The sequence below is a fragment of the Melospiza melodia genome, chromosome 15 (assembly GCF_035770615.1).
Source record: "Melospiza melodia melodia isolate bMelMel2 chromosome 15, bMelMel2.pri, whole genome shotgun sequence".
Classification (NCBI taxonomy): domain Eukaryota; kingdom Metazoa; phylum Chordata; class Aves; order Passeriformes; family Passerellidae; genus Melospiza; species Melospiza melodia.
Window position 1 is genome coordinate 1,931,407 of NC_086208.1, and position 24,063 is coordinate 1,955,469.

At 49.6% G+C, this 24,063-nt stretch overlaps 1 protein-coding gene across 2 annotated transcripts; it reads left to right on the top strand.

Annotated features, from left to right (window-relative positions):
- Nucleotides 1-23,854, top strand: LOC134425075 (mucosa-associated lymphoid tissue lymphoma translocation protein 1 homolog). 2 transcript variants are annotated; one of them, XR_010029596.1, is made up of 15 exons: nucleotides 1-70; nucleotides 389-507; nucleotides 692-845; nucleotides 1,319-1,497; nucleotides 2,419-2,515; nucleotides 4,117-4,143; nucleotides 4,883-5,086; nucleotides 8,262-8,439; nucleotides 12,246-12,320; nucleotides 13,440-13,567; nucleotides 14,399-14,530; nucleotides 14,654-14,802; nucleotides 19,357-19,482; nucleotides 20,548-20,742; nucleotides 21,807-21,944. XR_010029596.1 is itself a non-coding variant. In XM_063169298.1 (14 exons), exons 1-14 carry the CDS (start codon nucleotides 61-63, stop codon nucleotides 22,119-22,121), a joined length of 1,893 nt encoding a protein of 630 aa, XP_063025368.1. In that variant the 5' UTR covers nucleotides 1-60; the 3' UTR covers nucleotides 22,122-23,854. The 2 variants fall into 2 exon arrangements, 1 of the variants encoding a protein (XP_063025368.1); XM_063169298.1 differs by lacking the exon at nucleotides 20,548-20,742 and having other exon boundaries at nucleotides 21,807-23,854.
- Nucleotides 23,855-24,063: the final 209 nt, after the last annotated feature.

Genomic DNA, 24,063 nt, shown 5'->3' on the forward strand with positions numbered 1-24,063 from the left:
GGAACCGCCGCGGGGCCGGCCGGCGGCCGCCCAGGCCGGGGAGGAGCCGCCGGAGAAGCGATGCAGGAAGGTGAGTGGCCACTTGGCAGTGACCGTGCCAGCCCCCGGGCACTTGTGGGAACAGCCAGAAGCGCCCCATGTCATCCATTCACCCATCCATACTTCCATCCACCCATCCACCTACACACCATCCATCCATCCATCCATCCATCCATCCATCCATCCATCCATCCATCCATCCATCCATCCATCCATTCTTTCCAATCTTCCCCGCTTGCTGGGATGGGTGTCCCCCTTGAAGCCCCCCATGCCTGGCCACTGGGTGACAGTGAGATGCTGGGCTGTGCCTGCAGTGGTGTTCCCAGCTGCAGCTGCTGTTTCTCCACAGCCATTACCATAACGGAGCAGCCGGTCTCTGTCTCTGTCCCGGCGGGATATTCCTTCACGCTGCGGTGCCGAGCCCAGGGACGTTCCCCTCTGCAGTACCAGTGGTTCTGTCAGCACCAGGTAAGGATGGGTGGCCCTGGGTGTGGCACCAGCTGGGTCCCTGGTGGCACACACTAGGGGAGCTGAAGGAAGGGAGGAAACCAGGGGTTTCCACTTTTGTTGCTCTTACAAGGGGCTTCCTGGTGCCTTCTGCTGCCAGCAGTGAGGAGGGAATTGCTGCCCACTGCCTGTGTTTTCCCTTTAGTCTGACTGCCGCCTGATTCCTGGAGCAACCAACCAAGACTTGCCCATCATTGCAGAGCAGACCCAGCTCTACACCTGCAGAGTCAATGACCTCCACAGAAATGCTGTCTTCTCTGACTGGGTGAAGGTAGAGGTCCATCAGTGTGTCGCCAGAGGTACAAGCCTGTCTTTTACCTCCTTCTTGATGTATTATGGAATCACAGAACGGGTTGGGTTGGAAGGGACCTTCAAGCTCATCTTGTTCCACCTCTTGCCATGGTCAGAGACACCTTTCACTAGACCAGGTTGCTCCAAGCCCTGTCCACATGTACCTGCACCTCATGCTTGCTGTGGGTTTCCCAGAGTTATTCTGGGTATTGGGACTGGGAGAACCCATCTGGCTACTTCAAAGTTGACCAAAAACAGGGTGTGGTTTTCCTTAGAATGTTGACTGTACCTTTGTCAGGAAAGGGCGAGGATCAGGTTTGGGAAGCCAGAGGCAGGGCTTTGGTGTGGCATTTACTGTCACAGGCATTGCTCCCAAGGGTTGCCTGCTCCCAAAGGAGAAAGGTGCAGCAGTGATGGTGGAAGATGGCATTGTTTGCTGTCCCTGTGGAGGGAGGACCAGTTGTGTCTTGCTGCCTTGCAGGTCTGCCCCCTCGGCTGTGGCAAGGAGAGCCAGTGATTGTGCTGAACCCCCAGGAGCAGCGGGTGGAGGTGGGGCAGCCCCTGCAGCTGCAGTGTGCTGCCATGGGGGTGCCAGCCCCCAGCTACCAGTGGTACCACAATGGGAACCCCCTGGAGCAGCAGAAGAGGAAAAAGCTCCGGGTAAGGCTTTCTGGGGGCAGTACAGGAGCTCTGGGTGCTGAGGTGGGTAATGGGAGTAGCTGATTGCAGGGTTGTGAGAAAGCCCTCCACGTGTCACCCTGCTGCTTTGGCAGCTGGCTGGATGACTCTGTGTGAAGGGGGAACATGTTTTATGCATTTCTTTCAAAGTTGTGGATATTCCTCTAAGAGGTAACCAATCCATAGATGTGTCAAGGGCTCTCAGCACATCTCTTGTGCTCTTTTATGCAGAGATATGAGAACAGCTAATCTCTGTGTGTGGATTGATGGAGCAGTGGGAATGCTCTCTGCCTGCTGGAGACCTAGAAGGAAATGTGGTCCCGGCAGAAAAGAGTCAGGGAGGCAGCAGAGGGGCTGGCTTTATTTTGTGTCTCTGGCTGAGTGTAAATCAGTGCTGTGTTATTAATTCAGGAAGGGAAATTTCCTCCCAGGGCATCATGTGAAAGGCACAAGGACAAGACATCCAGTCTCTCCTCAGATGGTATTACAGATGGTCTCAGAGGGTATTACATGGTGGCCTTAGATTGCAATTCTGATGGGAAAGTTCAGTCTGGGCACTAACAAGAGGTTGTTTTCAGAAGTGGATGGTGCTGGGCTGGAGCCAGAAAGGCAGCAATGTGCTTAGAGGTGTTCAGGGCTTCAGTAGACAGAGCTGTGGCCACCCTGACTCCGTGGTGGCTTTAGTCCCGCTCTGAGCAGGATCCTGGGCTGGAGAACCAGAGTCCTCACCAGCTGGTACTGCTCTGGTTCTTGTCCCTGTCCTGATTCTTTGTGAGGTAAAGTCTCTGCAAACAGCAGGAAAAATACTTTCTATTCCACAAACACGAGTGCCTTTGGCACATCCTGGCCTGGATCTTCAGACTTTCCCCATAAATAATGTGATTTAACTTTTGGTCTGCCTAGATCACCCACAGCAGGGTCAGTGACTCTGGCACATACCTGTGCTGTGCCTCCAACAGCCACGGGGAGCACTGGAGCAGCGCCGTGGACGTTCACATCGGTGAGCAGAGCCAGCCCCTGTCCCTCTGCTGTGTGTCCCCTGCTGTGGGATGGGATTACAGGGGACAGAGGAGTTTGGTGCTCTCTGGGGGTGCTGAGCTGGTGAATGAGGATGTGATAAACAGGGTTCCTTGGCACTGCGGGGGCAAAGGGAGAAGCCCCTAAATGCAGTGATCCACTGTCTGGCACATGGGATGCTGCTGGGCCCTGTTGTGGGTCAGACTGCTGTGTTAGGGCAGGCTCAGTGCTCTCAGAGCTGCCAAGAACTCCATGCCAAGGTGCTGCTTTCACAGTTCAGGCCAAATCTCAGCAGGCTGCTGTGGCCATACTCATTTCCAGTCTTGCTGACACAGAGGGATGTGCTGGGACACAGAGCTGGAGAGGATGGTGTTTGTTCGGGAAGGTTCAGGCCCCTTGGGCAGCCAGCTCAGGGCTGGTGCTGTGTGAGTGATGGATCCCAGGGAGAGGATGTGTTCCCAGGGCACCTCTGGCTGCTTTGGCCCTGTGCCTTTCCCTTATGTGAGGCAGGAATAGCTCAGGCTGACTTTGCTGGCTCTTTACTCCACCTAGAGATTTTTCTATGCCATAAGCTTCTTATCCTGCCTTTGATGCCGGCTTTAAAATTTCTCCATAGTGCAAATTGATCTTGTGTAGCCAGAGAGCACTCTGCCTGCCTCCTCACAGCTGGCAAAACACATCCTGGGGGCACAGACAGTGAGAACAGGACACCAGATTGGGTTGGGTTCAATGTGTTACTGCTGGGGAGCTTTCACATGCAACAAGTGCCTCTGTAGGAGGTAGAAAAGAATGAGTGGTTTTGTTCTGCAGCTTTTCAGGCACCTCTCATGCATCAGCAGCAGTGGTTCAGGGGCCAAAGGTCTTCAAGACCCATGAGATTTATGCAATTTATCCTTAATTTCTTCTTTAAGAGCATTTAGGGTTCTCAAATTTTCTCCTGGGCTGGATTTTTAAATTTATTTCTGATTGGAATAGGAAAAGCTGGAGCTGTTAAGGTAATAATGATTTTAAGAGACTGTAAGTGCTCAGGCAGGAGAGCTTGTGGACCAAAGTGAGTGGCTCTTCTGAACCAGAACTGCTAAAACACCAGGGAAAGGCAGAGCAGGGAGATGGAAAACTCTGGGCATATTGTTGCAATCAAAAGCAAACAGGGCAACATCCTCCACACTGCACATTTATAGAGAGAAACTCTTGTTTTGGAGCTTGTATTGACCTTGAGTCATTTTGTTTCCTTTGCTTTTGCTGCAGTGAGGTAGCAGGTGAGTCACATCAGGTATGAACTTCTCCATGTTGACCCTCCTTCCCTGGTCTGCCACCTCTCCAGGCTTTGCTTCCCAGCTGCTCAGGATGTCATAAATCAGGCTGGATTTCAGAAATCCTCCCAGCATCAGAGGTTAGCAGGTCTTTAAGGTTAGCAGTCAGGCTGTGAGGAGTTGCCTGAGGGGTGTTGCTTGTGCAGGTCCTCTGTGTGTTTGCTCCAGCTGAGCATGGCCAGGGCTGTGGGAGCAGAATTCAGACCTGGCATTGGGTGCTGGGCCCAGGCTTACTGAACCCAGGCTTATCATTTCCCTTTTTCTTTCCCAGGTCCGTGTGGCTCTGGGAAGTTTTTTGGTGAGTACTGTCATCTTTTCTTCCTGAGCAATTATTCCCTTAATTAAAAGCCAGGCCCCAGGGTGGATGGGAGGAATGGGAGTGCTTTTTCTGCAGACACTGCTTCAAGCCTTTATGACCACATTGCCACAGGCTCTGCACTTTTGGATTACAGCTGTGCAGCATAAAATGAATCCCAACCCCTGCCAAACCCTGATCTTTTTCAGCAAGTAGAGTAAGATTATTCCTAATGAGTAACTGAGTCTTAAGCTCTGTGCCTGCCAAATTATTTTAAAAAGTGTTCAAATGACAACTTATCCCTACTTGAAATACCTCCTCAGAGCAGGGCAAGTCCCTCCCTCCCATCACCACTGAGCAAAATAAATCCCAGTTTTTTACAGTGGGAGGTGGAGATAAAATCAAAGCAGGAGCCTTGGGTTTCTCTCCTTCAGCCCTGTGAGGGAAGGACCCCTCAGCCTGGTTCAGTGAATCCCCCTCCCTGTGGTCATGGTTGGGCAGGTAGAGCAGAACCTCAGCAGAACCTCCTGGGATTTTGGTTGTCAACTGAAAACTTTCCAAGCCTTTCTGTCAGAATGATTGTGGATTTTGTCAAAGTGCTCAGAAAGATTTCGGAAGAGTGCTCCAGGCTTGCAGCAGCCTTGAGTCTATCTTTGCTTAGATTGTCCTTATCTTCACTCCAAAAGGAGGAGGTGAGATCTTGCTGAGCATTTACAGCTTTTTCTCTTGCTGTCTGTTTCAGCTACAGGCAAAATAGCGCTTCTGGTGGGCAACAACCGTTACCAGCACCACCCCAACCTCATGGCCCCTGTGAGGGATGTGTTTGAGCTGAGGCACCTTCTGGAGCATCTGGGCTTCCAGGTTGTGTCCCTGCTGGATCTCAACAAGGCTGAGATGGCGACAGCGGTCGCTCAGTTCCTGCAGCTCCTGGGCAAGGGGGTCTATGGTAAGGCCAAGGCAGCTCAGCCCCCTGCCTGTGCTCAGGAGGGGTTGGGGAATTGTCTGAACAGCTAGTGAATTAAAAGAGAAGAAATTGAATGTTGCTGTCTCAGAGGACACCAGGTTTGGCAGGAGCCCTTGGATTAAGCGTAGTTTAGTTTTGGCAGATGTTTCTCCAACATGTGGCTCACCTCCAATCCCAGCAGTATGGACTCACACTGAGTTTTTGGGGAGCCAGTGCTTCCAATAGTGAATGGGTTCTGATTTTTCCTTGAATAAAAGAATTGAGGAGACTGACTGATTGCCCCTCCCTACTCATGTGTGAGGAGGGGAGCTCCTTTTGGGCCCTGACTGCTGCATCTGCTCATGATTTCCTTGTTTCTCTTTCCTGAAGGTCTAATTTGGGCCCCTGACAGCCCTTTTGCAGAAGAGCACTTCCAGCTGCAGGTGGCTTTGAGGCTGGGCTTTGTGCTTAATTGTACTCAGTAAGGAAACGTTCCTCAACCACAAACCCAACCAGCAGATCTTGTGGATCTTAAAGCAGGTGTTCAGATTTGGTGGTGAAAGTTGCATCTTTGGGGTCCCTGAGATTCTTACAGTGGGATAGATACCCTGAAAACACCTTGCAGGTGGTTGTTTTTTGTTTCCAAACCTCAGTGTGAGGGTTACATGCCAGCTGAGTGGCGCCCAGACAGTCAGGACCAAAAGGCATTTTATCCATGGCCCTTCCTAAGCACTGCAGAGAAAAAAAAGGCTTGGAAACAGCAAACCTTTCATGTTGTCATGCTTTATTTAAATTTGTAGAGCTTCTCTGCATTCGTGGCCTCTGATCCTTCCTGGCAAAATTGATTTTGTGTGCTGTCAGAAAAAACATCAACAGCTGGGTTGAGTGTTTGTGAGGCAATGCCTGCTTAGGCTGAAGGATCAAAAGCCAAGTGGTTGTGACACTGCATGATATGGTTTAGTGGGCATGGTGAGGTTCAGTCCAAGGTTGGACTTGATGGTCTTGGAGGTCTTTCCCAGCCCTCCTGATCCCATGATCCAAAGGTTTGTCCAGTTCATTGTATGGAGGTGGTGGATTATCAGGCTGCTTTTCCTCCAGACTTCATCTTAAAAAAGCTTCATAGGATTTTTGAAAGGCCCTGAAACTACATCCTCTAAGTGATCTAATTATACCACCCTCAGGCAAGTGAGGAATCCCCTGGATGTTATTTCGAGCATCCTGAAAAGTCCCAAATAAAAAAAATTATGTTGGAAATGCAACGTAAGCAGAAAATGGCCTTTATTCAGCCTCATGCTGATGTTCCCTCCATTATAAGCAGTGCTTGGAGCTTCCCCTTTTTAATTTAAACTCAGAAGTTTTTCTGTGACGAGCAGTTCTGACTCATACAATGTGGAAAGAACTCAGAATAAAACATCCCTTTCCTTCTCTGGGCAAACTGTTGACTTTCCTGTTCAGGAGGAGAGATTCAGTCCAGGAGAGGTTGGAGAAGTTGCTCAGGTGATGTGAAACTCACCTTGATTTGGACACAAGTCTTTGTGGTTTATATAGCATGGGGAGCACTTGGTGGTACATTCAGGTACTCAACAAGACCTCAAAAGTTACAAGATTTAAGGAGTGAATCATTCTTTGTGGGCTTTCCTGTTACATTTCATTTTTTCCAAGCCTCAGTGGTGCTGCCTGGTGACAGATGTCATCACTTCCCTTGCATGTACAGGCAGAAGGACAAAAGCCACCAGTGCTCAGTGGCTCAAGGGGCCCAAGCTGCATCTAATTTTTCTAGAAGGCTTCCTGTTTTATACTCTTTTCTAGTTTCAGGGGAGGGTTTTGTGGCTTTGATTCACAAGTTACAAAAGTTGAAAGCTTCTGCAAATCAGAGCCTGCTGCCTCTGGCTGGTGATCCACCAGAAGAGGAACCCAAATCTCATGGGCACCTGTGAAAATGGTCATTTGAGAAACTTTCCATTGTCCCCTGAGAATAGAAGCCAAAGGTGACTCAAGGTCTTTTTGACTCTGAGATCATGTTTTCCATTCTGCACACAGTGAGGTCATGCTTCCAGCCCTTCAGCTCCTGCCCCTGTCACTGCATCCCTGCAGAGTCACACCAGAGTGAGCGTCCTGCCAAGTGCAGGGGAAGGAAAACAGAGGAGAGGTTACTCACTGGAGTGTGGGTTTTGGCAGTGAATCTGAGTGAAGAATTTCTCCTGCTGTTGCCTCTTAGCTGCTTTTTCCCATTTCTGACCTCTCACTCTTCGCTGTAGTGACACAACTCCCTGTGTCACCTCTTAGAGCTTTTTTTAGCCCATTTCAATTCCCCAGTTTTCACCAACCAGCCTCCCCCAGGCAGTGGCATTGGCCCTGGGGAGGGGTGGCCAGCTACTGCCCCTTTTGAGAAACTCCAGCCTGGGGATCCCCTGCCAGCCCTGCACTGAACCCAGGGCTGCAGAGGAGCCCCAGCTTAGGCCATGCCAAGTTCCCAGTGCTGGCTTCCCACCTGGATAGCCCATCTCTTGGGAAGGCAGAAAACATTACTCTTTCATTGTGCCTAAGAGTAAAACCCAAAATTCTTGTCCTCATATTCTGGGTATCTGAAGAACTCATCTCTGTGTCTGATTTTTTACCAGTTTATAGGTGTGTGAATGCAGGCAGACCTTTGAAATGGAGAATGTTTCCCATCACCTAATCAATTGTTAGTCTCTTCTCCAGAACTAGGAAACTGAGGAGCTTCTAATTTAAATGGTTGTTAATGGCATCTGATTTAAATGACTGTTAATGTATTTTCCAACCTGGTAAAATCCTTTTCTGTTGCCTTGTTCCTTCAGAGAGCTGAGGACTGACCAAAACATGGTACAAGGGTGAAATTCAGCCTGGCAGGTGCTGAGCCTGGGTGTTGCAGCACAGAGGGTTTGGAAGTGTGTAAATCCAAGGTCCTCAGGAGACAAACAGTGCAGGAATCCACAAGCACAGGGGAGCCTCTTGGGGCTGCTTCCAGCACTAATGAAGGGAATAAGTTGGGAAGAAGTTGAAATTGTGGGGTTAACATAGCTCCAGTTCCATACTGGTCTAGGTCTGCTCTGCACCAGTCTCCTTCCAGGACAGGGGGTGGGACATGGCCATGAGGAGCTGGTTACACACCTGCAGGTTGGCATCCTGATTCACCCTCTCCTCTCCCTGTTCCCAGCTGTATTCTACTATGCTGGGCATGGCTATGAACATCTGGGGAGGAACTACATGGTCCCCGTGGATGCTCCCCAGCCCTACGCCCCTGAGAACTGCATCAGCGTGCAGAGGATCCTGCAGAAGATGCAGCAGCAGCAGACAGCCCTGAACATCATCCTGCTGGACACCTGCAGGAAGTGGTAGGAGCCTCTCCCCCCTTGCTCACCTGGGTGTTCTGAGGGCTGGGGAGGGGATCCATCCTCAGCTGTGGGTTTGGACAGCCCCCATGGTGCTGCTGAGCCTCTGTCAGGGGTTGTTGATCCGTGCCATAAAATCAACCCAACCACGTTGTCAGGTCCTGCAGGGTGTCCTGAGGGTGGGTCAGTCATGTCTTAGGTGCAGAGAGAATCAGACCTTGTCTGAGATCTGCTGGAGACCCTCCCTTGGTTTTTGAGGTGAAGAATCCTGGCAAATACAGGCAGGTTGCCTCAAGCCTGCAGAGGGATGGCTCTGCCTGGCATAAATTGTTGGCTAAAACTCAGCACAGGGTTTTTATTTTGTGTTTCAACCTAACCTGATCTTGCTGATTGTGTGCTTTCCTGGTCCATATTTCCCACGTGCTCAGGCTGGGAGTGTTGAGTTCACCTCTCTTCTCCTGGCTGCATTCTTGTTAACATCTGTGAGAAGACAGCAGCATGACAGGGAAAATATTTTAAGCCTTGCTACTTGATTTTTTGCTGGGCTTAAATCCTTCTGAAGTGGTCGTGTGGTGAAGATGCTGCTGCTGAGGTCAGGGATCAGCATTTTCCCACTTTCTGTGGAAAACCCATCATCCTCCCTTGGCCTGCAGACTTCTATCCTGCTGCAGGAAATTACTACTTGTCCAATTTCAGCAGAGGTGGGTGGACTGGTGCAGTAGAAGCTGTCATTAGTTCATTTATTTCAGGCTCCTGAGGCAGATTTACAGGTCAGAGAGGACCTGGAGAGCAAAATCTCTTTCTCTTCCTGCTGTGGTTCCTGCATTAAGAATGGGAAAGACAGCAGAGCTTTTGGTACCCTGAGAGAGCTGCCAGCCCCTGAGAGCTGATAAATTTTGGATGCCTTTTAGCTGCAGTGATGGGGCTGCTTGCTTTGAATAGCTTAAAGCTGGCTGTGCTGGGATTTGTCCCACAGCTCTGGGGCAGGAGTTTGATGTCCCTTGATGCTGCCCTGAGCTCCCCAGAGTGGAGCATCCCCTTTCTCCCTTCCTGCTGAGAGCAGGGTGTGGTGCTTCCCTGGCACACCTGGCACACCTGGCTGCCCTCCCCAGTGTGCTCAGAGGCAGGGGATGGCCTGTAGCAAAGCAGGAGCTCCTGGATCTCATGGATCCTCTGCTGGAGCTGGGCTGGAGCAGCTCTGGGCTGTGCTGTGCCATCTGTGTGATGGGGAGGCACTGTGGGGGCTGCACAGGGACACCAGTGCAAGTGTCAACAGTCTGTAAAACAGCTTTTGGCGTGCAGTCTGTCTCCCTCTGAGCTGCTGTCTCCTCCCCTGGCATTGCCACTGTTCCTTTGCTCAATGGAGTCCCAGTGGGGCTCAGAGGATGCAGTGTGAGCTCTGCTGTTACATTCAGGCAAATTTGTGCAGCTGGTTTTCTCCCTCCTTCCCTGAAGTTCACACCTCCCCTGTTCCACAGCAAGCACAGCACTCCATGCAGTGGTGTTATCCCTGATCTTGTGGGGGCAGGAGCTCTGTCCTGAGCTAATTTTTCTCCAGAAGTCACCATTTCAGCTCAGGAAAGCATCTGGGTTTCATAGCTGTGTAGAACAAGGCTCCCAGGGCCTCCTTTCCAGGCACCCTCGTGGTCAGGCTGATGCTGCAGCTCTGTCAGCAGCCCCTGCATGAAGCTGGGGCTGTGCTGAGAGGGAGCTCACCCAGAGCTGCTGCTCACCCCATGTGTTGGCATCAGAAATGCCAGGGTGCTGAGAAACACATCTCCTCCCTCTGCCAAGGGGAGCAGATGCTCAGCCTCAGCAGGGGAGGAATCAGCACAGAGCCTGTGTATACCCTCATACACTGATATACTGATTCGGGGTGGATGTGATTGCCTTTTCCAGGAATTCCCTGATTTATCCTAGGATCTGGAACCAAAGATTGCTGCATTAAACTAATTAATTGAAGAGCAGATAAATCTCAATATTCAGATTTAGAAACATGCTTCCTTTCTCACATTTTCTATTCTGATCATCTTTAGGACAACTTACACAAGCCAGTTGAATTTTGCCATTGAACATCTCCAGACTGTGCCACCAGCAGTAGGTGACATGCTGGCTGGTGGCAAACCCCTGTCCTTTCTGCTATCCTTAGAGTGCCAGCTCCAGCCCTAGGAAACTGTGCTGGAATTGAATTACATGGACTAACTCTGCCTCTGTGCCTGGTTCTTGTCACTGTGTGACTGGGAGCAGCTCCAAGTCACTGGTGTGAGCTGGAGGCAGCCTGTCCCCATGCTGTCAGTCTGGCTGCAGGCAGATGGGCAAGTTTAACCATTCAGTGCAACCAAGATATCTGTTTTGTTGGAAATCAGATCCTGTCACCGTGGATCTACCTGATTTTGGGAATAATAGGGGCTCTGTGTCTAGGCCGAGGTGCTGGGACAGTTTTGGGCTTTGAGACTCTTGTGTGTTGTCCTGATCCCATCTCAGGGAGATCTGGGGGTGTATCACCCACAGCCTGCTTTGGTTCCCTAAGGCAAAGGTGTGGGCATGGTCTGGAAGGGCCCTATGGGGTGCAAAGACAACTGAGCTGTAACCATGGTGTTGAGCACCCCTGGCTTCTTGAGGAACTGTTGTGTTTGCAGGGTGCCCTGGTGAAGACAGGAATGATGCATCTGACTCCATGTTCTCAGAAGGCTAATATTTTATATTATTAGATATTATTTATATTATATTATTTATTTTTATAATAAATAATATAAATTTTAAAGATATATTCTAAATATATATTTATAAATATATTTTTATATAAATATATTTTATATATAAATATATATTTATATATAAATATATATCTCTATATATATTTATATATATAAATATGTTATATATTTTTATATATAAATATATATTTAGCTATAAATCTCTTTTATATATTTATATATAAATATATATATTATATATAAATATATATAAATTTATATAATATATAAATTTAATAATAAATTTAATTTAATAATAAATATAAATTTAATAATAAAATAATATATATAAAGATTTATATATATTTATATTTATTTTCATGTATTTATATTGATATATTTAATATATTATATTATTATAATACAGTATTTATATTATATTAAAGAATACTATACTATACTAAAGAATACAGAAAAGATACTTACAGAATGCTAAGAAGATAAAATGAAAACTCTGAATGAAAATGAAAAAGATAAAATGAAACTGACTCTTTCCAGTGCCCTGACACAGCTTGGCCCCAATTGGTCAAAGAGTGAAAACAACTCACAGCAGAATCCAGTGGAACAATCTCCAAACACATTCTACATGAGTAAAACACAGGAGAAGCAAATGAGATAAGAATTGTTTTCCTTTTCTCCGAGGCTTCTCAGCTTCCCAGGAGAGAAATCCTGGGTGAAGGGATTTTTTCAGAGAATGTGAATGCCACATGGCACAGCTGTGCATGGGGTGAACCTGTGTGCTCTCTGCACTGTGGTGCTGCTGGAGTTGTTAGAACTCAGCCTCTGTAGGAGGTGCCAGTGTGCACCCACAGCTCCAGGCTGAGGGCAGGGAGCAGCTCACCAGTGCAGGTGAGTCACAGCTGGACAGACCACACCTCTCCAGGTGGCTAGGTTCCTGGTGGGATTCCCAGCTTTAGTCCCTCTGGTTGTACCTAAGGTGAGAGTTGGTCCTGCTGCCACCCCTAAGAGATGGACATGAGGAGTGTGTGGCATTTGTCCCCTCCAGCTGACAGATGTCCTCAGCACTGACCTGTGCCTTTGCCTCCTCTCCAGGTACAACTCAGGACGTGCCCTGTCCCAGGTGCAGCCCCTGGAGCCCTGGGGGAACACTGTCTATGGCTATTCCACGTGAGTGACCTCAGCATTCCCACAGCCTCACACAGGAGCAGAGCCTGGCACAGCCCTGTCTCCTCTCAGCCTTTCCTGCACAGACCCTGGAGAGGATTCCATGTTCCCTCTGGCTCTCAGAGCCTGGCACAGCCCTGTCTCCTCTCAGCCTTTCCTGCACAGACCCTGGAGAGGATTCCATGTTCCCTCTGGCTCTCAGAGCCTGGCACAGCCCTGTCTCCTCTCAGCCTTTCCTGCACAGACCCTGGAGAGGATTCCATGTTCCCTCTGGCTCTCAGAGCCTGGCACAGCCCTGTCTCCTCTCAGCCTTTCCTGCACAGACCCTGGAGAGGATTCCATGTTCCCTCTGGCTCTCAGAGCCTGGCACAGCCCTGTCTCCTCTCAGCCTTTCCTGCACAGACCCTGGAGAGGATTCCATGTTCACTCTGGCTTTCAGAGCCTGGCACAGCCCTGTCTCCTCTCAGCCTTTCCTGCACAGACCCTGGAGAGGATTCCATGTTCCCTCTGGCTCTCAGAGCCTGGCACAGCCCTGTCTCCTCTCAGCCTTTCCTGCACAGACCCTGGAGAGGATTCCATGTTCCCTCTGGCTCTCAGAGCCTGGCACAGCCCTGTCTCCTCTCAGCCTTTCCTGCACAGACACTGGAGAGGATTCCATGTTCCCTCTGGCTCTCACCCTGCATCTGCTGGGTGTGCTGTCCAGGCACTTCTGTCCTTCCTTCCAGAGTTGTGTGTGAAGGTGACATCAGCTCCTGTCACCTGATCCTCAGCCTGGTTCCCCAGGTGGATGTCCCATGAGCAGCTCACCCAAAGCCTCCTGAGATGCTGGGTGTTATTTACTGCTCCAGTGCCAGTTCCACTGGCTTTTCACCTTTGTCACCCACCTGGGCTGGCAAAGGAGGCTGTGCTGTCCTGTCCCATTCCCTTCCACTGCTTTTCCCTGTCCTGTGGCCTGCCCATCCTCTCTGGGGCACAACCAAAGCACTTTGTGTTATTCCTTGAGAAGCTCTCTCTGACCCAGCCAACAGAGCCTGGATGGAGCTGGCCACCCCAGACTGACCTTGGGCTTCATGCCCAATGCAGAACTGCAAGGACTCTGAAGAAATACCCTTACTCTTGCAGGAGTGAAGATGCAGAAGCCTATGAACTGCAGGATGGGGAGTTCAGCTCTGGGATCTTCATGAAATACCTGAAGAAACACATTCTGCAAGAGAAGAAGGTTACACACATGCTGGAGGATGTGTTAGAAGGTAAGAGAAGCTAGAAATTGTGGGAATTTACAAAATTAGAGGGTTTTGGGAAAGCTGCAAAAGGCAGGCTTCAGAAACAGTAGAACTGTGATTAGAGCTAAGCAGCAGCCATGAGATTGGTCAGCAGAAAAATTATTTAAAAAGTAGAAAAGACAAATAGAACAATGGCCTGTGTATTAACGCTTGTCTAGAATAACTCTCTAAGCTACAGAAAAGTTTATCTAGCAAGATATTAGGAAGTTTGAAGCTTGATAATGGAGCTGTGTGCGTTGTGTTTTAAGGCTTACAAGTAGGTATTGTATTTGAAATAAGCAAACATTGTTTAACCAAAGGTTTGTATGCTTATAGTGGTTAAATAGAACTACTGTCAGTATCCTTTTGCTTTGTGTGAGTGGTCAAAAAACTTATAAAGTAAGTTGTAACATTAAGTTCTTTGTCTCCTGCCTGAGATGTGAGCTGGTGGCATCTTCCCATTGTCATAACCATGTAATGAGGCTGGTGCTGGAAAATAAAACAGCTCAAGGCACATTCCACAGCAGCCCCATCCTGTTTATGATTTGCACAGAGACCCCAGCCAGTGATAAAATCACTCACTGCAGTGGCAGGGGTGAGAAGAGACAGCAGTGGCTCCACATTGCCCCATCCCATCCCATCCCATCCCACCCCATCCCACCCACTGTTCTCCCCTAAACTCCGAATCACCGGCTGTGCCCCGTGGGAGCTCTCATTGGCCTCCGAGCAGCATGGAGACACTGATGTAGGGCCTGAAAGGCAGGGAGATCAGGAAGGAGCCTGGAGTGATCCTTGTGCTCCCTCCCCACTCTCCCCCAGACATTGGCCGTGATCCCCTGGTCACTGGGAAGCAGGTGATGGAGATCAAGCACACCCTGAAGGAAGCGCGGTCCCTGACAGACCCCATCTGTGCCTCGGGAGCAGGCGCTGAGCGCTGGGGACACGGCCAAGGTGAGCCATGCAGGCGTGGGCAGGAGGAGCTGGGCGTGCCTGTGGCCCTCAGGGGCTCTGCTGGGCAGGGAGGGGTTGGGAGAAGCCCCAGAGGAGCTGATGGTGCTGGGATTTCCCTTGCAGAGCTGCCGAGCAGAACGGTGACGTTCCCGTGCGGGGCGCGGGCGCAGCTCCGCTTCCTGCGGCTCTTCTCCAACCTGATGTTCGTGTGTGCCAAGCCACTGCCACCCCTGGCACACATCACTGAGCCCCAGCTCCGGCTCCACCAGCTCGTGAGTGCTCTGCCTGGCCCCTGCTGGGCTGCTTTCCCTGGGTCACAGGTGGGGAGGGTGCTTGGGCTGAGTCCTGAGGAGTGGGGATGGCTGGTCTGAGTGAAAAAGGGATTCCTCTTTGAGGCTCCTTCCACATCTCCATGGATTTCCTGCCTTGCTTCTCATAAATCACAAAAAAGATTTGGCAGCAGTTGCATGCCTTTAACCAGTTATCCCTCAGATTGATTTCTGGCCTGCCTGATTAAATTATTGCATTTAATCTGATTGAGGCCAAGAGCTATTCTGTTTTCTGTGTTAGAAAGTAGGTCTGGCTTTTTGACTTCTTTAGCCTGCTGTGCTAATATATCTTAATGCAACAATATATTCCTTCCCAGCTGAGCTGTACCAGCTTCCTTGAACCCCTTTTCAAACCTTTCCTCCCAGGCCTATTGTATTTGCTTGGAAATGTCCCTACAAAGTCAGGAATGATGTGTCTGACTCCATGTTGTCAGAAGGCTAATTTATTACTTTATTATGCTATATTATATTAAAGAATACTATTCTAAACTATTTTAAAGATTACAGAAAGGATACAGACAGAATGCTGAAAAGATAATAATGAAAACTTGTGACTCTTTCCAGAGTCCTGTCACAGTTTGGCCTCAATTGGCCGATGAGTGAAAACAGCTCACAGCAGAATGCAATGCAACAATCACCTGTGGGTAAATAATCTCCAAACACATTCCACAGCAGCAAAACACAGGAGAAGCCAATGAGATAAGAATTGTTTTCCTTTTCTCTGAGGCTTCTCAGTTTCCCAGGAGAAAAATCCTGGGTGAAGGAATTTTTTCAGAGAATGTCAATGCCACACAGACCCTGTGCCCAGCGTGGGCTTTACTGATGGTCTCCATGCCACTTGTACAGATTTAATTTGCTGCTCCTTCCTGTAACTATCATCTCCCTTGTTTTCTGTAGTCCTCCCCCTGAGGTGTAGCTCATTTGTGGTGGATTTTTGGCGCTCGTTCCTCGTGGAGGGACACTGCTCCTCAGCACAGTGGGGTCACTGATTCAGTGTGGTGTATCCAGGAGGTTTGGAGCCTGATCCTGCTCATTCCTCAGCTGCAGCATCATTTCCCCTTGTGAGCATCATGCATGAAAGTTGTGCCTGTGTATGTGAGCATGGGTTTGTGTGCTTTGCCCCACATCAGTGACTGGGGGAAATGGAGACCCAGCTGCTTGCTCTGGAGCTGTCTCAGGAGGGATCAGGGGACAAAAAGGGACCCCAGTACAGCCAGATTCCTCTTCTTGTGCTGGTGCATGGTGGAGCTGGCTCCCACTGAGCTCCAGGGCTGTCTGCAGAGGCAGCAGCATGTCCTTCCATGAGTGTCACCTGCCCCTCTCAGACATCACAGCAGCCACCACCCCCCCTCTGGGATCCCTGAGATGCCCATGGGGACACTGGGCTCCCTCTGGTAAGGAAAAGCTGAGAGAGCTGGGGCTGTTCATCCTCTGGAAGGACAGGCTCAGGAGGAGCTCCTCCAGGTTTACAAACACCTGCAGGGAGGGGGCAAAGAGGAAGGAGCCAGGTTCTTCCCAGTAGTGCCCAGTGGCAGGAGCAGAGGCCATGGGCACACACTGATGCACAGGAAATACCACTTAAAACTAAAGAAAACTTTCCTTCTTGGAGGGTGATTGAGTAAGTTTGGGCTTTTTGGAAAATCAGGGCTGTGGGATTGGTTGTTATTTTCACTGATATGTTTATTAAATACACAGATCCCATAACACCAAGGTGCTGCAAAGCAGATTTTTGAAGGATTTGGATAACTGAAGGTACAATTTGAGGCCAAGGCTGTTATTCAGCAGATACAAGTTCCTGCATGTGAGCAAGAATAAAAAGTAGCATCAGCATGGGATGGGCAGTGAGTGGAGAACCAGTCCTGGTCAGAGCCCAAAACAGCTGATGCCCCAAAAACAGGGCACAAAACCATGGCAAGGTTGCAGACTAGAGCTCTGAGATTTGTGTGAGATCTTGTCTGGCTCTCCTGGCTGTTGCTGCAACACTGGGTCCAGTTTTGGGTCCGTGCTTCATGGAAAAAAAAACTGTGCCAACTAAAACACAGACAAAGCTATGAAAGGAAGGAGCAAGCCAATTGTAGTTTAGGCAAGAAAAGCAAAAATGTTGATTTCACCGGGCCTTGAAATCTACAAAAAGTTGCTCCCAACACGGAAGTAAGTCATGGTTTATATTGCAGGGAGGAAGTTCCACAGTGGAGATGACATTCTCCCTAATCTCTGATGGCAGTGGGAGCCATTCCCCTCTTGTCCTTCCATCCCTTGTCCCCTGTGACGGTGTTCACAGGGGTTCTTGGAATGAGGGAAGAGATGAGGACCTGACTCCATGTTTCAGAAGGCTGATTTATTATTTTATGATATATATGTTACATTAAAACTATACTAAAAGAATAGAAGAAAGGATTTCATCAGAAGGCTGGCTAAGAATAGAAAAAGAAAGAATGATAACAAAGGTTTGTGGCTTGGACTCTCTGTCCAAGCCAGCTGGCTGTGATTGGCCATTAATTAGAAACAACCAACATGAGACCAATCCCAGATGCACCTGTTGCATTCCACAGCAGCAGATAATCATTGATTACATTTTGTTCCTGAGGCCTCCCAGCTTCTCAGGAGAAAAAAATCCTAAGGAAAGGATTTTCCATAAAAGATGTCTGTGACAGTCCCAAGTCCCTCTCCAGCTCTCCTGGAGCTCTCTGAGCTCTCCCTGGAGCCTTCTCTTGTCCAGGTGAGCACCCCCAGCTCTCCCAGCCTGGCTCCAGAGCTTCCTGCCTCCTTGGTCTCCATTCACTGGCCTGATCTTCCCCAAGCTGCCTCCAGTTTTTTGTCTTTCCTGTAATGAGCTGCCAAGTGCAGAGATGGATTTGGCTTTCTCTTGCACAGAGATAAATGGTGTTTCCTCAGCCTCCAGTGACCTCCTGTTCCACCAGCCTTGCATGCAGGGCTGATCCTGATGCTTGCAGATCCCAGCCAGCATTTGGAATCCAATGCTTTTCCTCATACTCTCCTGGCCAGAACCAAATCTCTTTGGCTGCTTCCAGGCAGCAGCTCAGGGAGGGCCAGGAAGAGCTCCCAGGGCTTCTCCAACTTCTCCCTCCCCAAATATCCCAACAGCCTCCTTCAGCAGCCTGCCCAGGGCAGCTTCTCCTGCTGAGGATCACCCTGGGATGGTGCCAGAGCTGGCTGGCAGAGGGAACCTTCTGGAAGGGGCTGTAGGCTGTGGCCTGTCACCCATTCTGGAGGGCTCAGATCCAAGGCAAGAGGGACTTGGTCACAGCTCCAGGGCTGCCAGAGCTCCAGGAGCACTTGGACAATGCTCTCAGGCACAGGGTGGAATTGTTGGGGTGTCTGTGCAGGGCCAGGAGTGGAACTCAATGACCTTTGTGGGCTCCTTCCAAGTCAGGATATTCCATTGTTGTCATCATATTGCAAGAATTCTATTGTCACTACATTGCAAAGGTTCCATATTGCTAGAGTTTTGTACCTCCTTGATGTTTCTTGTAGGCAGCTCCTCTGATTTTTCCTTGTCCTCACAACAGCCAACTGACTCCACCAATCCACTCTATAACACTCTTCTTATTGGCTAAATGCAGCCTGTTAACATCAGGCCTGCTCCTAATCTTTAATAATTAACCCAGCTGCAACTCTTTAAGGGGTAAGATTACTTTCTATACTTCCTTTATTTACTTATGTTCTATCCCCCTGCATTCCATGACCTGTGATTTCATAGGGCCTTTATTCCCTTGTCTCTTCCTGGGCTGTTATTGTGGGTCAGTTGGTACTGAGAAGGATCTCAGTGCTGTTTTGGTTAAATTTGAGCAACTCAGCAGGATTTGGCAGTTCTGTAGATGGTGAGGGCTAAATCAGCCCTCAGCACAATTCAGTGCCTTTGGAAAACTTGCTCCCTCCATGGCACACTGCTGGCACTGTGGTGGTTGTGACACCAGCTGGTGCTGCTTCTGCTCTGCTGGAAATCCCCCTGTAGCCCCTTTTTCACAGTGAGATGTGCTCAGGTGTAGGCACAGAGTTTGTGGTAATTGGGGATGGGCACAGCTGTGAAAAACAGGTGACTGCAATGAGCCAGGGAGTGCCCAGGGGCACTGAGCAACCACCAAAGGCAGCAGAGGGCACACAGGGGCAATGCAACAACATCAGGGGATAAAAAATTGGGCTAAAGAAGAGAAGCAGCTGTTTGCAGCCTTCTGAAGTTGCTTGTCTGGGTTGATGCTTTCTGATATTGTTTGATGGTACTCTGTGTATTGTGGCCATCTCAACTGCAACATATGCTGAGACACTCATGGTCCTCTCATTACATACAAGGCAAGTGTGTGAAACCTCTGCATTCCTTTTGCTTTCTGTAGTACTTCCATTAGGACACCCAGCATTTCCACCAGGCAATGTGTTGTTAATCAAAGCCCTGAGCACATGTTTGATGGGCAGTTGTGCCTCAGTTCTTCATGCTGATGCTGAAATTTCCTTGTCTTTCCTCTTGTTTTCCTGACCCAGGAGACAGATGCTGTGGCCATCCAGAGGGAGAGCTGTCTGGACCACGTGGAGACTCTGCTGGCCTCTGTGTACAAGAGGGAGGAGCTGGACTGCATCTTCCAGCTCTGTGCACTGCAGAAAATTCAGGTAGAGAGTAGCCAGGTGCACATTTCCCCAGCTCTGCACTCTCATGGAGCTGGTGTCCTTATCTGCATGGCTGGAGCTGGATCTGCCTCTCTGATTATATGTCTATGTCACATCCAGATCAAAGAGGTTGGCTTCCACTGTCCTAGGTTGCTCCAAGCCCTGTCCAGGGACATTTCCAGGGATGGGGAACCTCTGCCAGGGCCTCACCACCCTCACAGAGAAGAATTGCTTCCCAATATCCCATCCATCCCTGCCCTCTGGCTGTGAGAAGCCATTCTTCCTTGTCTTTTCACTCCATCCCTTGTCCCTAGTCTCTCTCCAGCTCTCTGGAGCCCCTTTAGGCATTGGAAAGGGCTCTGAAGTTATCTTGGATCCTTCTCTTCTCCAGGCTGGACACACCCAGCCCTCCCAGCATGTTTCCATAGGAGAGTACTGTCCTTTCACCTCACCTCTTCCACCTCAGCAAAATCTTCCTGATTTACAATCAGGCTGCAGAACCTGACTGTGGATGCTCTTTGCTTTTGTGTTGTCTCCTCTGCCTGACTTTGCTATCAGAGCTGACCCACAGCAGCCTCTGCTGAGGGCAGAGAGGCATCACCAGCCATGGATTGTTCTGTTTTTCTCTGCTCCCTGCCCCATCAGCCAAGGGGAGGTCAGAGCTGCCCAGTTATTTCAGGTGGAGGAATGTCTCAGCTAGGCTGTGTGCTTGCCTGAGAGATGAATTCAGGTGGAGCAATTATTTCAGTTATTTCAGGTGAAGGAATGTCTCACTGTGCTTGCCTGAGAGATGAATTCAGGTGGAGGAATTATTTCAGCTATTTCAGGTGCAGGAATGTCTCACTGTGCTTGCCTGAGAGATGAGTTCATGGGCTGGCCAGGATCTCCAGTCATCAGAGTGACTCTGCCAAGTCTGATCCAAGCTGTGCCTCTTTGGCACACTTCAAAACACCCTCAAACTATTTAAAGAGCATGAGAGAAGCAGAATTGCTTGTCCCCTGGCTTGTTTCTCCTCAAACAGCAGTTTGCACCTTGTTTATTCTTGGATTTTTCTTCTCTAACACACAGCCAGTGGATCTCACACCCAGTGCTGCTCTCAAGCTGCTGCCTGGATCTGCCTGCAGCAAGTTCTGCTTGCTCTGTATGTGATGTGCTTCAGCATATGGCAATGCTTTCACTTCTTCATTGTTCCTGGAGCTCTTTTCTGAACCTTTCCCTGATTTTCTGCATTGCTTCTAAGTGCAGACAGGAGACCTAGACCAGGCATTGCCTGCCAGAATTTTCTTGTTCCATTGTACCTCTCCCTGCTCTTTACAGGTGTTTCTGGGGATCTGTTTTCAGGGGTTTGACTGCCACAAATGTGGTTATTCTCTTATTTCTTCACATTTTATAAAATTCTAAAATAGTGCTAGGCTGTGAGTAGATCCCTATGGAGCACTGCTGGTTAAAGCTGCTGGCTTTTACAGACTGAGGGGTGTTTTAGTTCATAGAATCCCAGAATGGTTTGGGCTGGAAGGGACCTTAAAGCTCATCAAGCAGGGATGCCTTGCACTAGATCAGGGTGCTCCAAGTGCCTTCCACTAGATCAAGGTGCATCCACCTGGCTTTGAGCACTGTGAGTGGTTCATGCTTTCCTCTCCCACGTGCATTGCTCTTGGCCATGGTGCACAAAGACCTGGGTAAACACAGGCCTGTCAGTCCCACCTTGTGCCTGGCAGGATCATGACGAAGATCCTGCTGGAAATGATGCTGAGATATCCTGTTATCTCCTGGAAATGATGCTAAGATACATGGAAAATAAGGAAGTGACTGGGTGACAGCCAGCATGGCTTCACTCAGGGCTGACTGTGCCTGATGTATTTGTGATGGGGTTACAGTAGTGCTGGGTGATGGAACTGGTGTCTGCCTGCACTTGTGCAGAGCATTTGGCACTGTCCACATGGCATCTTTCTCTATAAACTCTTTTCTGCTCCTGCTCCCCTGTGCCCCAGGGTGATGCTGGCAGTGGCAGTCCCTGATGGAGCTGATGGGATCCCACATGGCCTGACTTGAGGAGAAATCCAGGATCCATGGCTGAGGCCTGCAGGCACAGTGAGCTGTAGGAGTGTGTTCAGCCCATTTTCTCTGGCAGCAGTGTTGCTCAGTGAGCTGTAGGAGTGTGTTCAGCCCATTTTCTCTGGCAGCAGTGTTGCTCCATCGTGCCACAGCATGGGGCTGTGAGCCTGCACAGCAGCAGCCAAGGCTCCTTGCTGGCAGCAGCACTAGGAGAGCTCTGCTTCCAATCTGATTCCCCCATTCACTTCGTGTTCTTTGTTCTCCCTTTCCAGACAGATGTGGTCCTGCAGCTGGATTTGCATTACACCCATCCAAGCACAAACCAGAGGACTTGTGAAAGCCTGCAGACCACGCTGCAGAAATCCCTGCTGAGACAGTTTGTGTGCCAGAGGAAGGACTCCCAGCCAGCCCCTGCCCGTGTGTGCCCACAGGGTGCCCCGGGGCTGGGCACTGAGCCCAAGGGCTCCCTGGGCACGGGCTCTGGGCACAGCTTGCCCAGCAGCAGCCCCTCCACCTTCAGCAGCGAGCCCGAGGAGAACGATGAGAGCGAGCTGGCTCTGCCTGGCCCGGGGCAGGGCAGGCCCTGAGCCCAGCCTGGGAGCTGCTGCTCTGTCATTGAGGCCTCAGCCTGAGTGCTCAGTCTGGCAGAACCCATCAGTGCTTCCCAGCCCTGGCACAGCCCTGTGTGAGCGAGGCCAAGGCTGCTTTTTTGGAAAGGTTTCTCCTGTGTGTGCTCTGCGGTGTGCAGGGCCTCAGCTCCCAGTGGGAATGTTCCCTGTCCTGTGGGAGCACTGGGATCAGCAAGGAGTCATTGTGGTGTCTGGCAGGGGACACAGCCACCCACCAGTCAAAACAGAGCCAGGCAAAAAGGGTTTTGCTGCAGGGCAAGGGCACAGGCTGGTGTTTTCTGCCTGGAAACAAAGGTTGCTGCATTGGGAAGCCCACAAACACTACAGACCCCTCTGGCTCAAATCCCAGCCACCACTGCTGCATGTCCCCAACCCGTGCAAGGGACACAGGGCTGCACTGAGGGAACCAGGGGAAACAGTGCAGGCTCTCCACAGGGTCCCAGTGTGGTTTCCTTGTCAAGGCAGGTGTTAAGTTATGCATTTGTGTATTTATAACAGGGGGGAGGCAGTAGCTTGCCAGGAGGAGGAAGGGCAGATGTTCCATGCAGTGTGTTTACACTGGAGCAGGAGCAGTGCCCAGGCAGGTGCACTGACACTGCCCCTTCCAGCAGGGCATTAAAGGGTGTTCAGCCCTCTGCAGCTACAAGTTCAGGTGCAGAATGTCCTACAGGAGAGGTGGAATGTACCAGGATTGAGAAAGGATAACCTCAAAAAAGTTATTATTAATGCAGGTTATTCTGTGTGTGTGCCTGTCTGTGCTGTGGGCAGCCTCAGGCACTATGTAGGGAAGCCACAGGGGAGCCCAAAGCACAGCCTGGGTGTCACACCCCTCTCTGATTGCTTCCTAATGGATGTTTGATAAGGGGGATTGCTCAGTATTGCTGTGGGGTCTCCATCCTTGGAGGAAAGTTCACTTTGGGCTGCAGAAGGTGCCAGTGACCTGATCCAGGCTGTCTGAGACAGCTGGAGATCCCTTCTGGCTGCTGTGAAACAAAGAGGTTGGAGGGCAGAACTTGTTGAGAGGTCAAGGGCAGCAGGGTGGGGAGAATGCCTGAGCTCTGTCTTGCTTTAAAAGAGAGTTGGAGGCAGAATTTTCTCAGTTTTGCTCTCCTTCAGCAGTGAAGATACATCCCTGTCTGTGGTGCCAGTTGCAGCATAGAAAAATCTGAAATGTTGCTCCCAGATAAACCATTCTCCAAGTGCTGGAAACCTGTCCAAAGAGAACAGAGGAGGCTTTTATCCTTCTCACAGTGAGTAGAGCCAAGGGAAAGAAGTGGGGCCCCAGCTGGCTGCAGACTAGAAAGTCTCCTAGAAAAAAAAAAAATCTAAAGCTCAAAAAAAAAAAAAAAAAAAAAAAAGAAAATTCGGAGGATGTAGCTTAACTAAGATGGGTTGATAGAGAAGCTAAAGCAGAAAAAAATAAAGTAATTTCAGGATGAACCAAAGATCAATTCCACAGCAGCAGCCATGGGGACAGGTCAGTGGGAATGGCTGAGCAGGCATTTGGGAGGAGGTTCCTCTGAGGATCATTCACAGCCCCCTGTGCTGTTGGGGCACTGAGGCATGGCTTGATCCTGGCTCACATTATCATGCCAAGTGTCATCTAATATGAATTTTTATCTCATTCAAAGCAAGATTGATTATTTTTTCTGAATAAAACACTATTGGTGTTTTTAATGTACAAAGCTTCACGTGGCTGTGAGTTAACTGTGTTTATTTTCCCTCTAATTGCCAGGATGTAACTTAATATTGATCTGCTGGGGTTTCATGCTTCCAGCCTGAGCTTCTAGGCTCTTCTGGGTGAGCATTGTTTCTTTTTTTAGGTAACTAAAAATACTGGAGTTTGGATTTAGAAGGCAGATCAAGTGACTAGATAGGATGAAGTGATGTCAGGTGAAGG